This window comes from Cervus canadensis, chromosome 22, assembly GCF_019320065.1.
Source record: "Cervus canadensis isolate Bull #8, Minnesota chromosome 22, ASM1932006v1, whole genome shotgun sequence".
Taxonomy (NCBI): Eukaryota; Metazoa; Chordata; class Mammalia; order Artiodactyla; family Cervidae; genus Cervus; species Cervus canadensis.
This window is the reverse complement of record NC_057407.1, coordinates 7,011,127-7,030,004: the sequence shown is the minus strand read 5'-3', so window position 1 is coordinate 7,030,004 and position 18,878 is coordinate 7,011,127. Positions and strand designations below refer to the sequence as shown.

Here is an 18,878-nt window from a genome sequence, read left to right as displayed (position 1 = left end):
AGCAAGATTCTTTTATTATTGCTGGCTGAGTGCAAAGTCACTTCAGGCATGTCAAACTCTTTGCAACCCTATGAACTGTAGCCCACCAGGCTCCTCTGCCCATGGGCTTCTCCAGGCAAGAATACTGGAGTGGGTTGCCATGCTCTCCTCCAGGGGATCTTCCAAACCCAGGAATCAAACCCACATCTCTTATGTCTCCTGCACTGGCAAACAGTGCCACCTGGGAAGCCCCTTGGAAAGTATAAATTCTCTTTAACCCAGTAGCAGTTAACTCAAAGGAAATAATTCAAGCTAATAATATTATACACAGGTGTATTCTCTACAATCTTATTTATAAGCCAAAAATGTAGCAACCTAAATGGCTTACTGAATTACAGCACAACAGTACAACTCTTAAAAAACTATAATACTAGAGCAAAATAGCAAACTTTAAAACTGTATACACACACTGACCGTGGTCATGCACAAACTACACCCATGGATGCCAAGACACAAAACCACAAAGAGCTGGGTTAGGGCGGGGGCATATGAATGTGTTTTATTATTGGTTTTGAAAAATTCTTTACTTAATAAAAGAAAAAAAGCATGTGCACCTGAAGCTGGGCCTGAAGTGACCGGCGAGCCAGCAGGCTCTGGATCACGTTGGTTCTGTCCAGACAGTCCATGCAGTTGCTGCGGAACACGCCCTCCTGGGTACTCAGCACCAAGCCGGCTGGGTCCACTAGAAAATAACTAACACATATTTGTATAAACACTCTCATACCAAAGCCAGCCAAGCGGTCTTCCCAACCCAGGGATCAATCCCAGGTCTCCACATTGCAGGCAGATTCTTTACCAGCTGAGCCACAAGGGAAGCCCAAGAATACTGGGGTGGGTAGCCTATCCCTTCTCCAGGGGATCTTCCCCACCCAGGAATCGAACCAGGGTCTGCTGCATTGCAGGCGGATTCTTCTCTGAGCTATCAGAGAAGCCCTCCCACTAAGGACAGCCCTCTTATAACACAGGTCTATGTCAGAAACATTATTAAAGCCAGTAAATTAAAGGACAGACAGGAAATGTACAGTTCAGGTATATTTGATGACCAAAGACCAAAAGGAAGTTTGAACAGAACAGACAAGACAGACTCTATCTCAAAACAACTGTAGCATCAAGGTCACTTCACCCAACAGATGTGAAGGAGGAGTTGGGAGTTCTGTAACAGATGCGATGGGCAACACCATGTCTCCCAAGGCCAGAAGAGGGCTTCCTTTGACATAGTGCATCTATGGCCCCTTCTTCAGTCTCCTGTGCTGTATCAGAACTCGAGTTGTTCATTAAAAATGAACATGCTTGACCTTCACTTTTAACAAACAATTCAGAAATAAACTGAATAAGATCTCTAAAGAAAGGATTGGATATTGTGCATTAAAAACATTTTAAAATCTTTTCTTAAAATGGCTAACATATGCAAATAGTGCACAGTTTATGGAGTATAATAGGGTATTATTTGAAAAATCTGTTTTACTTTCTCTCCTGAACCACCCAGATGTCTGCACTGGAGCCAAACACAGTACCAGTTCCTGTGGTTCCGTCAGTTTTAACAATCTGTTCAAATAATTCTATGAACCCCCATGTTTGACAACATATAGTGTGGTGGTAAAGAGCACAGACTCTGCCAGCAAAGTTTGCTAGCCTTAGTTCCTAGGCAAGTTACTAGCTGTGTAATTTTAAGTAAATAACCTAATTTCTCAGAGCCTGTATTTTCCCACCCACAAACTGGAGACAGCAGCACCACCAATAGGCTGCTCTGCAGTTAAACGAGATCATGTATAATGCACATAAAGTGCTCGGCAGAGTGCATGGGACAGAGAATACAACGAATACTAAACAGTATTAAATTAACCACAATTATCCTCTAAAATCAAAAAGTGAAGGGGAAATACAACAGACTCACCACAGGCTAAAAATCATGACCTTAAAAAACAAGGGCTTAAGGGATTTCCCTGGCAGTCCAGTGGTTAAGATTTCATGTTTCCAATGCAGGGGACACAAGTTAGGTCCCTGGTCAGGGAACTAAGATACCATATGTCAGGATGCCAAAAAAAAAACCAACAACAAAAACCAGCTTAAAAGAATGTGTTTAGACTAAAGATATACAAGAGGTTCATTCCAAACCGGTGAGGTTCAATTAGAGTATGTATATACAGAGTGCATGTGAGTGTTGGCATCCCATTAGTACTTATAAAATAAATACTTCATATTTTATAAATATTACTTCTTGAACTATAGAACAGGTCTAAGAGATAAGTATTATTATCTCCACTTTCCAGATGGAGAAATCAAGGCTTGCCCCTGTCCACACAGCTAATAAGAGGCAAACTGAGATTTCCAACACTCTGGATAGGGTCCCAAAGCCCAGATTCTTTCCACTTTCTCCTAAATCCCTGAGAACAAATATGAAGAGAGGTCTGAACGTCACAGTTTCATGAAAGGGGTCTACTGTCCCTGTGGAACATGCTGACTGCAATGGACACAGATTTTGGCGTCAATCTCTCCTTCTTTCTTAACTCTTGTGGGGCTGTGATTAACAGGTGAACTCAAGGAAATACCCCCCTGACAATGTTTCTCTACACCCCAATAATGATATAGGTCAACCCCTCTACACTAGCTATTCTCAAAACAAAACCTCATGGGGAAGGGGTGGAGGTGGGGGAAAAAAGCAGATTAAACTAACTATAGCTGGGATTAATGGAGAAGGAAATGGCAACCCACTCCAGTGTTGGCCCAACCCACTCCCATTCCAGTATCCTTGCCTGGAAAATCCCATGGACAGAGGAGCCTGGTATACTACAGTCCATGGGATCACAAAGAGTGAGACACAACTGAGTGACTTCACTTTTCTTTCGTTACCAATATAGAGACTCTCAAAGATTTTAAAATAACAGAAACAAAAGGTTGTAACTAAAGAGTAGGCAGAGGCAATTCTTGGAGAAGGAAATGGCAACCCACTCCAGTATTCTTGCCTGGAGGCCAATGGACAGAGGAGCCTGGTGTGCCACAGTCCATGAGGCTGCACAGAGTTGAACATGACTGAGTGATTAGCAGCAGCAGCAGGTATTATTTAATATGCATAAAAGCATATTTTTCTTAAAGCTGAGCAAAAGACTACAGGAGAAGCTTTACTATGTTACCATGAAACTGAAATTAACACAGTACATTTGGCTTGCCAGGATTAGAACTACAAAGGCAAAACCAAAATGAGACTAGTTTCCAGATTCCTACTTCTGGCTCTAAAACAGGTAAAGACTGATATGCATAGAGTACAATCCATCTGTGAAGCCACACAGTAATTAACACCTTAACACACATAAGTACCATAAAGATATTTAGACCCTTCGGTCCATTATCCTACCCTGAAGAATTTAACAATTTAACAGAAGTAAAAGTATATTTATACCCAGTGATTCACTGAAGCACAGTATTTCAGGGAAGGAAGAGAAAAGGAAATGAACCAGCTGCCCAATGTGAAGAAGAGCACTTAGCCAACTGTGCTATGACACAATAGAACACAGCAAAGCCCCTAAATGCTAACATTACAGAGTCTTGGTAGGTTAATGACAAAAAGTGGTAACATATTTAGTGAAAAGAACTGAACATAAAACAGTAGCAAACTATCTTTAATTGTGTAAAAATTTGTAAATGTGTAGAAGATAATACATAAAAATATGAAAATACCTAGACTTGGGTCGTTTTTAAGAATTTTAAAATACTTAAAAAAATCACCAAGCCTAATCTTTCAGAAAACAAAACTAAAACTGAGAACAGACCAGGGCTATGAACCTAGTGAACTATGTGTGTAGGTCTGCTGGATAATGCGTAACATATGATTAATGTATGCACCTGTCTCATCCCTCAATTTCCACAGAGAAGTAGCAGAGCTTACCTTAATTCATCTTGCATTTCTGCTACCTGATCCAATAAAATACTTAGCCGATCCCACCTCATATTTTTACATTCCTTATGGAAGTCAAAGGCAATGTACCTAACAAAACAGAAGATATTCAGAAAGTGACTAAAAATCAATCATTTTTTCTTTAATAATGCCTTCATAAGCTGATCCTCCTCTCTAAATATATTTCACCTAGGAACATACATTCACTCTGGGTTTACCACTATACACACACACACACAGAGGCATGCACAGATATGCTGACCTTCTCATGCTCATATCTACTGAAGGAAAAAAATACGCACTTGTGTCTTTACATGTTTTTCTAGAGGCTCTAAGATAGGAGTCAACAAGCCAGCAAAAAGGCTAGAGACATGAGCTCAGGCACAGCAATGAGGCATGTTAATATAAAGTAGCCTTGTCCAACTGAGTTATCCACTGTGTATTTATTCTCTGCCCCTAGGTGCCAAGAATAGGGTCCCTTTCTGATTTTCCAATCAATTAAGATATTCCAAATGGTCAAACTTGATTCAGGCCAAGGAGGGCTGGACTGTGTTGAGTACTAGAGGCTGTGAGAAGAACAGAAACAGGATGGCCCCTACTCCGGTTGTGACTTGTTCATCCTGCCAAAATATTCACTTTATCAAATATCCATACATCACACACACATGTGGTAGAGAGAACTTTCTAGTCTGTCAATCTGTAATGGGTTGTTTTCAGTTATCTGATATTCAAGAGGCATAAATCTCAAAGCTGGAACACATCTAACAGTGAAGATGTCCTCCTAGGAACTCGAAAATGCTGCCCCTTGAGTGGGGGAGAAAATCATTAATCAACTCCCAAAAGTCAAAAGAGGAAGAAGAATGCAAAGAACCTGGGCACCAAGGTACCTGAAGATTCTCACACAAGCCACTTTCACCCAACTTCCTACTCAAGCATCAAGTCAAGTCATGGAGGAGGACTAGAAGGACACTATACACTCTCATCTACAGAGCAAAATTCAGATTAGGCGCCTGCTCTCATGTGACCTCCTGGCTCCAATGGCTGAAGGGACAGGGTAGGACAATACAGGGTAGGCTTCCAGCAGGTCCAGAGAGCGGTTCTATCACCTCAGCGGTTATCTCAGGGCAGAAGAGGGGCCTTAGACACCAGCATAAAAACAGAGGTTAGCCAACCATGGGGCCTTGTTGTTGTTGAGTCGCCTCCGACTCCTGCGACCCCCTGGACTGTAGCCCGCCAGGCTCCTCTGCCCATGGGGTTCTCCACACTGGAGCGGGTTACCATTTCCTTCTACAGAGGGGCCTTACACGTTAGCATAAAAACGGACGTTAGCCAACTGTGAGCTAGACTTTGGGCAGACTGAGAGTGGGGGAAGCACTTTCAAAGGCAGCTCCACTAAAACTGGTGGCATCATATTTATTTTTGGAGAGCTCTGATCATGGCTATAGACTTGTCTGAAGAATTTAAGTGGCTCATTAGCACCTAAATGCATTTGGATTCTTCAACTTACATCCTTCTAAAATTATGTTTGTGTCTTCTCAGAGTATGTCTTACATCATTGTATTTCGGTAACAATAGCTTTAGGGTTTCACTTCTTAGCAGAAGGAGCCTTCCAAATGCACTGGAACACCCAAAGCACAACTTTAGACTGACATATGCCTCCAGTTCTCAAAGTTAGCTTCTGCTGCAAACCCTGGAGGCAAGACTGCCTACGGAAACCCTCTGAAGCACAGAAAAGGTCTTAACCAGGGGTGTACCCAGCAACCAGGAGATAAACTTTTGCTAGACTATATGATACATGCTGAGCTTTAAACCCACAGATTCTGATTTTTCAGGTCTTAGATATATTCTGAGTAATTCCTCTGAATATTTTAAGGCACATCTTGGATAGGAATCACTTGTCTGATTCATGCAAAGTGTGTTTGGGCAGGTTCCACTGTGAGAAGGCAGAAATGTGCATGAAGCAAGGGTCTGAAGAATTTGCTAGAGGTTTTGAGTTGGACAAAACAAACTTAATTTCTTCCCCAAAGGTTCATTATGTCCTATTTTTGTTTATGTTTTAAAATTTTCTATAGCTTAAAAAAAATTGTTCCCAAATAACCCAGTACCATTTCTTTGAAAGCCTTCCCCACTGCCTGTGACCACTTCCTACCTGAGTACACCCCCACCTCCTAACCCAGTTTCTGGATGCAGGACACTCCAAACGGGCTGACTCCTCACCCTGCACACGTCCACAGGGCAACTACTAATGTTTTAGGGTCCCTCTCTTTTCTGACAGAGCTACAGAGAATTTCTAACTATTGTCTGGTGACTTACAGGAGAGACAAGCTGCCGCTCCAGACAAGGCCACCACTCAAGAGTAAACTGCTCCAGCTTGTGTGGGGTCAGGACCAGGCAGACGTGAGTAACTTAAAGACCCAATGACTGTGGCAACACAAAGTCTCAAGGCGAGGATTTTAACCAAAATTCAAATGAAAACTCAACTGTTAAATTATTCTGTACAAATGAGCTTATTTATGTAGAAAACAAACTTATGGCTACCAGGGGCTATGGGGTGGCGGGGGATAAACTGGCAGACTGGGACTGATACATACACACTACAATACATAGAGATAAAACTAGTAAGAACCTGCTGTGTAGCACAGGGAACCAAGGAACTCTACTCAGGATTCTGTAATGGCCTATATGGGAAAAGAATCTTAAAAAAAAAAAAAAAAAGAGTGGATATATGTATAATTGATTCACCCTGCTATTTACCTGAAACTAATACAACATTGTAAATCAACTATACTCCCAGTAAAAATTAAAAAAGAAGTTATCCTGCAACATGAACTTTTTATGTCAGAGAAAATTTCAAGCAAACAAAATCACGCTTTGAAAACAACCAACTGAAATATGTCTAGAGAGAGATCTATGTACTTGCATCTACATGAAGTGCACATCTAACCTGAAAAGCCCAACAACAGATTTCTAGTGAGGTACCTGATCATTCCGTTCCCCAAGGAAGACACCATTGTGGCAAATGCCTGTTCAAGTGGCTTCTCTGAGCCCTTCTGATTTACCTGTAAAAAAATTAAAACCACCATAGTTTTAAGTTTAATTAAAAGGAGACAGTGACATCAGCAAAATGGCAGACTGTGAAGCTTTAAGCTCTTGTACCCTCACAAAAACATAAGAGAAAAGAGATGCTGTCTAAACCAAATTTGTAGGAACTTTGGAAAACAATAGAAGGTTTTTACCAACCAAGCAGATGTCCAATCAAGATAAAGCCATCTTCAAAACTGGAGGACAATTTTGCAGCATTTTTCCTGCCCTTACCTTACCCTTTCTCCAGTGCAGTGACAATCTTAGCTTAAGCAGCAACAGTTCTCAGTCCCTCTCCTCTAATTGGAGGGAGAAGACGAGAACTTATTTGCAAACTATTGTGTATGTTTTGTTCTGATCTGAAGGAGTGACTCGGCGGTCTCTGTCCTGCATAAACGTGAACACAGGCAAGGAAAGTGGTAAACACTGCTCATGTAAGCTGCAAGAGGAGTACAAACCAACAGATAGATGCCTAGGGCAAGATATTTCAGGTGGTGACATAAAAAAGACCATCTGAAGCCTGCAGAAGCAGCTGGGGTATTAATGATAACTCTTCGGGAAAATAGGATATTAAAAAACAGCCACATTCATGGAGGGTTTTAGAAAGCCATGTGCATACCCAAGCAAGATGCACACTGTGAAAAATCCTAAAAAGACCTTAAGGCTTCACCTCAAGCTAATCCCTAGGTTCAGAGCAAGCCTAACTAAATATGTGAAGGACTGCTCCACCACAGAACCAGTCAGCAGAAACTGGGAGATGGGTTTGTTCTCTTTTTTGGCTTTTCCTTTGTCTACTTCAGGTCCTGATACTCAAGGAAATTTCTATCACTGTTAGCTGACAAAAGAATAGAGACTTCAGTGAGCACACACAAGGAACAGTCTTTGCAAAAATAGTCTGGAAAAGTCTCAAAACAAATGAATTACTATAGCATTCAACAATCAAAACAAAAACAAAACAAAACAACAGAAAACCCCTAGGAAAGAAGAATCTGACTTTCTGAGTTACTGTATTATGTACATACAATGCCCTGTTTTCAATAACAACAAAATCATAAGGTATACCAAAAAAAAAGGAAGACAAGGCTTAGTTAATGAAAAAGGATAAATTGATAGAAATCATCTCTATAGAAACCTTATTTATAAAGAACTTTCAAAATAACTGTCCTAAATATGCTCAGAGCTAAATGAAAACACAGACAAAGAAGTAAAGGAAATCAGGAAAACAGTATATTAAAAAAAAATGAGAATATCAAAGAAACAGAAATTACTCTAAGGAACCACACGGTAAGTCTGGAGTACAGAAGTACAAAAGGGAAACTAAAAATTCACTAAAGGAGTTCAACAGCACATTTGAGCAGGAAGAAAAAAGAAACAGCAAACTTGAGGATAGAACAAATGAAATAATCAAGTTGAAGGAGCAGAAAGAATCAGAAAACTGAACAGTCTAGGGGACTTGGGACACCACCGAGCATACAATATATTCATTATAGGAGGCCTAGAAAAAGGAGAGAAAGGGGCAGAGAGGTTATAAAGAGAGAAAATGGCAAAACAACTTCCTGAATTTGATGAATATATAGAGATCTTCAAATCCAAGAGGTATCCAATCTCCAGATATGACAAATCCAAAGAAATTCACATCAGACATTATAATCGAACTACTTAAAGACAAAGAGAGATCTTGAAAGCAGCAACAGAGAAAGGACTCATCACATACAAGTGATTCTGAGTAGAATTATATGCCAATTTCTCTTCAGAAACCGTAGAGGCCAGATGGCCACGAGATGGTATATTTATGTACTAAAAGGAAAAAAAAAGCACTGTCAACCAAGAATTCTATTATCTGGCAAAACTGTAATTCAAAAATGAGAAATTAAGATATTCTTAATTTTCAAAAAGCTGAGGGAATTGGTAGCTCAGCTAGTAAAGAATCTGCCTGCAATGAAGGAAACCCTGGTTTGATTCCTGGGTCAGGAAGATCACCTGGAGAAAGGGCAGGCTATCCATTCCAGTATTCTTGGGCTTCCTTGGTGGCTCAGACAGTAAAGAATCCATCTGCAATGTGGGAGACCTGGGTTCGATCCCTGGGTTGGGAAGATCCCCTGGAGGAGGGCATGGCAAGCCACTCTCGTAATCTTGCCTGGAGAATCCCCATGGACAGAGGAGCCTGGTGGGCTACAGTTCATGGGGTCACAAAGAGCTGGACATGACTGATCAACTAAGCACAGCAGACCTGCCCTAACAGAAACACTACAGAGTCCTCAGCTTAAAATGAAAAGGCGCTACAAAGTAACTCAGAGCCACAAAAGAGAAACAGTCTGCATAAGATAAACAAGACACAAAGGAATAAACATTACGCAATATAATGTAGATGAGGCACTTAGAACAGGCAAATCTACAGAGACAAGCAGAATAGTTACCAGGAGTTGAAGTGAGAGGGATAATAGAAGGTTACTATTTAAGGGGTACTGAGTTTTTGTCTGGTATGATGAAAACTTCTGGAAATGGAGAGTGGTGATGGTTGTACAACACTATAAAATAACTTAAGGCCACTGAACTGCACACTTAAAAATGGTTACAATGGTAAATTTTGTTACATTAAAAAAAAAAAGATGCTAAGGTTTTGTTCCCCAAGAAATATAAAGACACATACCAGATTGATTATGACTTGTTTTCCATAAATAATTATTTGTGAATCAAAATGCCTTTGGAAACCGTCCATCTAGAAAGAGGGGGAAAAAAAAGTTATATATTTTACCAGATTACAAGAATACTTACAAGATGTTTAAAAGGATCTCCTTAAATGTCCTATCTCTATATTCAAGAGAATGACATTAAGCTGTCCTCTAGATATTCTTAATACCATGTAGTAAGTAGTAATTATAAGCCATTCTACTCTGAGCTACAATATTACTATTTTATTTCAGAGCTTAATCTCAAATAGAATACACTAAATATTTTGAACAGCATAAAGTTGCAAATCTCACTGAGATCTCTAAAATCAAAATTTACTGTGACGTTCAATTTGTTTTTCCACATTTTAATATGCCGTCTATACAGTCTCTTGGTTTAGAGGTCCACTCTGTGCCAGAACCAAGGAGAAAGGCCTCAAAGACACTGAAGCCTGACTTATGAGGAATACATGCTCTATATGCAAATTATAATTCCAATAAGCTTCTATTCATAGTCAAAGAAAATAGCATGGAAGATACACACATGATTTGCTACTTTGTTGATCAGTGGCAATGGTTTGTACTTGAGGTTTGGTCTTTGAGACCAGTAAAGTGGTATTGATCCTCGAGTCTACAAAAAAAAAGAGAAGATATGTAAAAAGAAACATATACACACACACTTGTTTTTCTCAGCTTTCTGTCAGGGGTGTGTAAGTATCAATGACTAAAAAATAGAAAAATAAACATATGACCTATTAACTATGAAATAAATTCATGTTTACCTGCTCCTAAAGTCGTATTTTGTGGGGAAACATTTGGAAAGGACTTTTTCTGATTTTACATACATGTACTTGTGGACAGTTGGGCTTCTCCTAAATTCTAAAATAAATCAATTTATCTACAAGTAAAAATTACCAAGTTATGTCTGCTATATAATTTGGCATTATAATAAAATGAGAAAATTGCTTTATTCATTCTCAAAAGATTATTTTTATGAACTTAAAAATATTTTTAGCCATTAATGCTCTCGACCAACAAGTGATCCACTGCTCAGGTACTATGTCACAATGAGGTGCACGGCAGGTCACGTCAGGCATAAGCCAGCTGCCTGTCCTGTCCTCACCGCCCTGAAGAAGTCTGACGGGTTAAGCATACAGATGCTCCATTTCCACAACCCCTGCACCGCCTACCCTATCTCTTCTGTAGGGATTTAATTCAAGGGCTGGAAACAGAGGAAGCTGAGCACCAGCCAGCTTAACGCAATATCCTTATTCTGGGTGAACTCTGTCCACACCATAGACTGCAATATTACTTTTAAAAGGAGAGAAAAGGAGATAAACTCTAACAACATAACAGGAAATCACAATCCAAGCTGAGAAGACCAACTGGCTGGCTGCCTCACAGATGCGGTAACTTGCCTGTACAAACGAAGCCCTGCTCCCACTGTAGTGCACAATTTGTTCTGTTTCTACAAAGTTGGCTGCATGGCCTTCGGAATCAATTCCTGAATTGGAAAAAAAAATTAATATATTACATAACAAAAACATAAGAAACTCGCTAATTCACTCTTAACTTGAAGAGAATTAAGTCAGTTCAAATTAGTGGAAAAGTACTTTCAAAACTAAATTTCAAACAAATGCAGAGTACTCCATCAGAAAGCTAACAGATGCTTGCTCATTTACATGGGCTTAAAGGCAGTATTAAGGACCTATTAATAAACAAATGATGTTGACTGCTATTTACTATATCAATTATTTATATATACACAATTCCCCTAAAAGTGTTTCTCAAACTTTGTACATACATCTTTTAAAGAAAAAACAAGTTTTCAAAAATCTCTGAGAGTATATTATGACATAGATCCCAGTTTGAAAAACACTATTTTGGAAGTTAAACCGTTAAATACAGTATTAAATGCGAATGTGGGCCATTTTGTTAAGTTTTTGTTATAATGATGCAAGTAGCCCAGCAGATGCTGACAACTTTAACTATCAAAATGAAAGCACAAAAAAATTGTACATAATCCTACAATTTCTAGAACTCCATGTATACACCCCAAAAAACTAATTTGAAAAGCTCTGCTCTTATTTAGCCTTGATTTAGTTAGTTCTTTCAAATGTTTGAAGCATTACCTTCCTATCTTGTTTACATTATCTATTTTAACTAAGAAAAGTTTGCTAAAAATAAGCAAAGGCAATAAGCAAAGGCAATTAGTGCCCGACTCAAATTATCAGGAAAAAAAATAAAAAGGAGATTTTTAACAATCTCAAATACTTAACATCCTTTCTACCTGACATATTTCTAAAACACATAACACTGAGGTGTAACGTATAATATCACTGTTTTTGTTAACATATTTACCAGAAGGGGAAAAAAATTATGAGTCAAATCAGCAATAAAACGCCTTTTCAATACCTTCTAAAACCACTTGTTGAAGCATGGGCTATACTTGGTTCTGCCCAGAATTTTCATTAAGGATAATAGGTAGTTATTTTAAAAACTGAGATTGAGAATAAGAGTTAAGAGAGTGTTTATGTGTGAAAGAGAGGATTTTTAAGAAGGGATTTTCAATATATATTTAGTTTAAAAAAACCCAAGGTACAAGAAAATGTACACAGTATACAACCACTGTCTACAAAAGGAGAACACACTTGCAGTAACATAAAAATTATCTGAAAGATAAGAAACTAACAACAGATCAGCTGGTCAGGGGTAAGATGCAGCAGATACAGTCAGAAAGGAGAAATATTTTTTAATTGCATATCTTTTTATATTTCTGACTGCATTGCAAATTTAAAGCTTCTAATTAAAAAATATGACTCCATCCAAGACAATCCAGATATAAAGGCATTGCTAACTTTAATCCTGGTTCTATAACCTTGGCCAGATAACTCACTAAATGTCTGTCTTCCTCTGCTATGCTAAAGATTAATGGAATGACTTTTACGATCTCCTGACCCAAAACTTTCATGATTTACCATAGAGTAAATCCATAGAGTTTTATTTTGATATACTTTGGCTTAAAAAATAGATTCAGGGAAACGTCTCTTCATAATGACAATAACTTGTAATACAGATTTTAACACCCTGGTTTAAGCAAATTAGCATGTTGCTAGTACAAAGTCTAGAGAATAAATGCTCCAATGTAAATCTTAAAAGCTGAAGGCACAAAGTCAAATGTCTAGCTTTATACATGCAAAGAAACCAAGAGCAATAAAAGAAAATACTTTCTGATATGGGTTTAGGTTACACTATAGTGATTTCAGCTATGCTTTCAGACATTCAGCAAATAACATGATCGGTCCCTCTTAAAGCCTTAAGCGGCAGTCTACAGCGTCTCATGAACTGTAGTAAAGCACAGAAGACCTACCTAATTATTATTAGGAAGCAGGAGATAAACATTTAGCGAGGCTATCAGATGATAATGAAAACAAATAAAATACACAAGGTTACATTCATGTCACCAGGAGACAAACACTAATTAGAGACAGATACAACCCAGTACCAAATCGCACTGACAAAATTCATCTCACCTCTCACATAATAGCGCACACCAGCTCTGAAACAACTCCTCCTCGAGATGAGAATCCAATCAAAGTATTTTCCATTAATAGAACATGAGTGCATGGTAATAACTCAACTACATTAAGAAAAATACAACACGTGGAGAAATCATATGTATTATTTTCAGATGAAATTTGAATCTCTCTACCCTAGTTAGAAAGACTCTGTCTCTAAAAGGAAAAAAAGCACAGAGAATATGCAAGTCTTTTTGTTTCTTCATGAGTATTCACAAGCCTTTACTTCTGATTGTGAAGTTCTATCAAGTCAATGACCCTATAATGACATATTCAGTGTGTTTAAGGGGCTCATTAGAGTGTCTCTATTTATACAATATGATCTCCTTTCCCTGACAGTCCCAACCACCCTGTGAAAGTAAAGAATTACATGCTAACCACATCACAAAAAAATCACCTTTGAGTGAAAAACACACACACACTTAAAAACAGATTAGCCTTCAAATGAGAAATGGAAAAAAGACTAGGCAACTGAAGTTTATGTTAGATATATTACATACATAATTACAAATAACAGTTGGTAAGCATATGAAGATTTATAGGTCAAACTGTAAATTAAAGATTATTCAGAAGCAGATAATTAAAAATTATCTCCCCCTTCCTCATGTGTTTGGCCAAGGTTTTATATATATAAAACATTTTTCTTAATATAGTTTGATTCATCCATTATAAGCATAGTATCATAATAAAATATCTATAAACCTACTTTCAACTTCCAAACAGTATCAAAACCCTGAATCTAACCATCTGCTCCTTGATCCCATCCAACTGTCTACTCACCCACAAGGCTTGTGGAGACCAGTCTCCTGCCTTTTTAGTGTAATCCCTGATAGCTCAGTTGGTAAAGAACCAGCCTACAATGCAGGAGACCCCAGTTCGATCCCTGGGTCAGGAAGATCACTGGAGAAGGAATAGGCTACCCACTCCAGTATTTGTGGGCTTCCCTTGTGGCTCAGCTGGTAAAGAATCCACCTGCAATGTGGGAGACCTGGGTTCGATCCCTGGGTTGGGAAGATCCCCTGGAGAAGGGAAAGGCTACCCACTCCAGTATTCTGGCCTAGAGAATTCCATGGGGTTCCAAAGAGTTGGACACAATTGAGTGACTTTCCCTTTTTCATAGGCAACCATGACTTAAAAACACACAGCCTGTGTTATAAGAAGGGCACAACACTCTTAATATAACTCCAAGTCCTTGTTTATGCCCCTAGTAAGTACCTAACAGTCATCATTACTGCATGAAGCAGCAGTTCGGTCCTCTTTGGTGTCATATGAAATCTGGAAGGACCGTATCACAAAAGCCTAATTCTGCTGATGCAAATTGCAGTGTTCAGGGTCGGCTCTAACAGTGGTGCTATGGATATTCTGGTATACAGAGGGGAAGGCCTAGTAAATTCACAAGGAAATGCTAAATAATTTTCAAAACAGTGATACCGAATGGCACTAAAATATGCATTTTTTTTTTAGCAATATGAATTTATAATGATTCATCCTTCTCCATCACCTGGTATCATCAGACTTAATGACTCATCTTGAGCTCCCAGTTCACAATTCTTTAAAAGCACAGTGCTAGAGAAGACTTCAAAGCAGTTATTTATGCATTCATTGGCTCAAGTTATCTCTTTGGAGCAGGGCACAAAGATGAATCAGACAGGAGCCTGCCCTGAGAGAACTGAGTAAAGCATGGAATATGTCTGTTTTATGAATCATTTTCTTCTGAGTACAAGATGACTATCCTTCCAGAAAGCATGGAGGGGACAAGAGAAAAATAAAGTCATGCAGAAGCCCATCATCATAACACAAATTTTAAAATGTCAATGTGTTCACTTCTAATCTTGTATCAATTAGTGACTCCCAGGGCCATGCGCTCCCACGTGGGATACACATTTCACATGCTGTCCTCAACTTCTGACTACTGCTCACAGCTAATGGCACTGCTTCCAATTCCAGTGAGAAAGTAACGGCCACCCACATGCCCCCACCACACCTGCGTCCCCACCGGCCTCCACGCCCGCACACCTGCGCCCTTTCTACCACGGCGGCTGGGCTGGACAGTCCAGCGGGGGAGCTGTCCTTGCCGGGCCTGGGACCTGTGCACCCCCTCACACTCAAGGACACTGCGCCAGCACGGGACTGTGCGCCCACCCTCTCCAAACCCTGTCTTCCCGGGATGTGGTAAGAGCCTCCACCTGGGGAGGGGAGTGAGGGGAGCAGGAGCATGCCCTCCCTCTCTAACGGTCCTCTCTAACCGACCGGCAGCACATCAGCTGACGGACCTCTGCTTTGGGACACAGGTCTCACTTGGCTGGTTCTCCTCTCCCTCAGCGGCCTTTGCTGGTTGGTCTTCATCTCCCCAACTTTGAATCTTAGAGCCACTCTGTGTGACTCATCCTTTGCCTCACTCACTCTGATGCCCCGCTTCAAAGGCCCTCTGTCCTCACTGGGGCCAACAGTCCACGGCTCTAGCACTGACTCACGATCTAGAACCCCCTGCAGGCTGTCTTCTCTCCTCCACACCTTTTTCTTCTCTACGTACCTTTCTCCCTTTGATGCTCTCATCCCATAGCTTTGAATGCCATCTGTACCCTGAGGACTCGCAAATATATGTCTCCAATGTGTACTTCCCTCCTAAACTCCACTTTCATTAATCCATGTTTTCCTGCCATCTCTACTTTGATATTCAGAGACATTTCAAGCTTAACATGTCCAAATAAAGTCCCGGATACTCCAGCCTCCCTCCCAACTCAGCTCTTCCCCACCTCAGTGCATGGCTTCCTTCCATTTACTCTGGCTGAAATCCTTAAGATGCATACTAAACCCTCTGTCCTTCCCTGTGCACCACAATTTGTCAGAAACTCCTCTTAGTTCTACCTTCAAAACATATCTGGAGCCCACTGTTGATCACCATCACCTTCCATCCAGATTACGACAACAGCTCCTAACCCCCCCTTGTATCCCCTCCCCGCTCCCCTTTGGCTTATTCGCTCCACCAGGGTCTGAGTGACCCTGTCCGACCATGCCGATTCTCTCCTCAGATCCTGAGCGTTCCTCCTGACAGTTAAGGACCCAGCTGCTGAGGGCCGGCAGGACGCGGGCCCAGCTGCACCTCTGAACCCAGCTCCCACCTGCCCCGTCCACTCTCTGCCCTAGGAATGCTCCCGCCATGGGCCCTCTGTTCTTGTTGGTCTCTAAGCACACGGAACATCTGACGACAGCTCTAGCCAAAAGTCAACACCAGACAAAGAACAATGCAGGGCTTCCCTGGTGGCTCAGTGGTGAAGAAACGCCCTGCCAACGCAGGAGACACAGGTCTGATCGCTGGTCTGGGAGGATCCCACAAGCAGCGCAGTAACTAGGCCCGTGCTCCAGAGCCCAGGAGCCGTGGCTATCGAGGCCCGCGCACCCCGGCCTGTGCTCAGCAAGAGGCCGCTGCAATGAGGGGCCCGAGCACTACAGCGAAGGGCAGCCTCACGTGCTGCAACTACAGAAAGGCCTGCACACAGCAATGAAGACCGCCACAGCCAAAAACAGCTACATTTAAACACTGTTTAAAAGCCAACGTTGAGCTTCAGATTCAAGGCTAAATGGATAATCTGTTTCTGTAGTCTCATTTACCATTATTTGCCCATTCACAATCTCATTTTGGAATTAAAAAACACACACACAAACAAGTGGCCCAAATCCTTAAAGTGCTACCTAAATAGAACATTTGCTACTATTTTACCCTTAGGAGAACTTAGGAGAGCTTCAGGGAAAAAGCAAAACAAAACCAGAATAAACAAGAGCTTTTATCCTGACATTTTCTGATTTCTATTCCCTCACAACTGTAGAAAATCTTTCCTGCATTACTATTTTCTGCTTTTACGTATAATAAGCATGATAATTTAAGGAAATCTTATTAACATAATGAACAAATAAATCACAGACTGCTGTGTCAGCTCCCAAGCTTCTTTGGGAGTACTTGAGAGAGAGACCCCCTCAGTTTCTGCAAGCAGAGTCCCAATCTTGGGCGCTCACCAGCACATTGTGTGGACCCTGTAACAGCCAGCTCAGTCTGCTCCCTATTTTTATTAACATGATGATGTCTCTGATGAAGACGTTTTTAAAATGAACTTACAATTAGATAACCATTACTCATTCTGTACTAGTACCGTACCTGCCCCACAGGCATTACTCTTCGTAAAAACATCTATGTTTCATTTTTTCTGGGGCTATTTCAAATGACAAATATAATTTTCAATTGTAATTCTCCTCTCCAAGTTGCCGGTCACCCTAGTTCCCGAGTCTAACTTTCTTAATTACTAAGAAAATGTTCACTAGTCAGGCTAAAATTACTCTTGTTTATTGATACAAAGTCTAAAAAGCCAAAACACAGTGGACATATTTCTTCTTTTAACCCAGGAGCCCCAGAATTCTGGGAGAGAGAGAACATGATTCAGTCAAAAGAGGTCATTCTATTTAAAAAAAAAAAAAAGTCATTTACAACCAATTTACAATCAGTATTCTCAGATTTTATGTTAATAGGTTTGATTTTATTATCAAAAGCAGTATCTACTAATTCTAAAATACCCTCCTCAAGTAATAGTTGAGACTGTCTTTAAATCTGCCTTATAATATTTAAATAAAGACTGCCAGAAAACTAAAGAGTAATATGTAAGGATACAGCCATGTAATACCGGAAGGGCAAACCGATGGACCTGAAATGAAGATAATGTTTAGGAATAAATATAATTTGATAATAATAAAAAGAAGCACTATATAAAAAAAAATTTTCTAATGTAACATTGCCTTTTCAATTTAAAAAATTTAAGTATTTGCTGGAATCATTTGAGTTTGAACATTCATAGATTCTGGAACACTAGTAAGACCACATGAAGGGTCAGAATGTTTATCTCTGTCAGTTTTAGCCTACAACAACTGCACTCCTCCAGGCAGTTCAATCTACTTTCCCCAAAAAAGCAAAGCAAATGTCAAGAAATGAAGCCATCAGGCAAATCTATTTACCTAGATTCCATGCATTACTCTTCTGAAGTGGGCCTCTGTGTTTATACTTCATTTGTATAGACCAGTACAGAGGAAGGTGACATCTATGCATGTCTACCCTGGGTGACTGAAGGGAGTCAGGGTCCCTTACAGACACAAATGCAGAGCTTTCCACTTGCCTGGGGAATTAGCTATGGCCCAATTTCTACATTATTCATTTTCCAAGACCTATTCTCTCTCTCTTCCTTACAGAAAGGAATGTTATTTTTACTCATATATTTTTTCCTGTATTTAAGGCTTCCATAGAAGATCAGAGTAAAATAACTAGGCTTCTTCAACCTAGAATGATGTGAGAGGGTGGATCTAGTTGAAGTCTACAAGTTTATAAACAGTTAAATTAGGTTTCTTTACCAAAATCTTTAGTGATTAACTAGCCATTTTGTAACATATATTCAATTACAACTTGGACAGTGACAAATAAGCTGGTTTTATTTAGTGTACATTACCTCTGGCTGAGCAGAAAGTTCTCGGAGAAGATGACCATTCCATACAAACCGTTGATCTGCCTGAGAGAGAAGTTTTAAAATTAATGTGGGCTCAGTCGTGTCCAATTCTTTGCAACCTCATGGACTGCAGCAT

The 18,878-nt window shown here is 40.0% G+C and overlaps 1 protein-coding gene across 2 annotated transcripts in view; it reads right to left on the bottom strand.

The window, feature by feature from the left end:
• Positions 1-18,878, bottom strand: part of SACM1L (SAC1 like phosphatidylinositide phosphatase) — a 66,996-nt gene that overhangs the window by 8,575 nt on the left and 39,543 nt on the right. For both annotated transcript variants that reach the window (XM_043442197.1, XM_043442198.1), the window contains 9 exons: positions 18,746-18,805; positions 17,920-17,953; positions 13,215-13,316; positions 11,100-11,185; positions 10,226-10,312; positions 9,663-9,731; positions 6,911-6,990; positions 3,923-4,021; positions 594-732 (listed from right to left, as the gene is read on the bottom strand). In XM_043442197.1, coding sequence (XP_043298132.1) covers positions 594-732; positions 3,923-4,021; positions 6,911-6,990; positions 9,663-9,731; positions 10,226-10,312; positions 11,100-11,185; positions 13,215-13,316; positions 17,920-17,953; positions 18,746-18,805 — 756 coding nt within the window. The remainder of the gene's footprint in view (positions 1-593; positions 733-3,922; positions 4,022-6,910; positions 6,991-9,662; positions 9,732-10,225; positions 10,313-11,099; positions 11,186-13,214; positions 13,317-17,919; positions 17,954-18,745; positions 18,806-18,878) is intronic.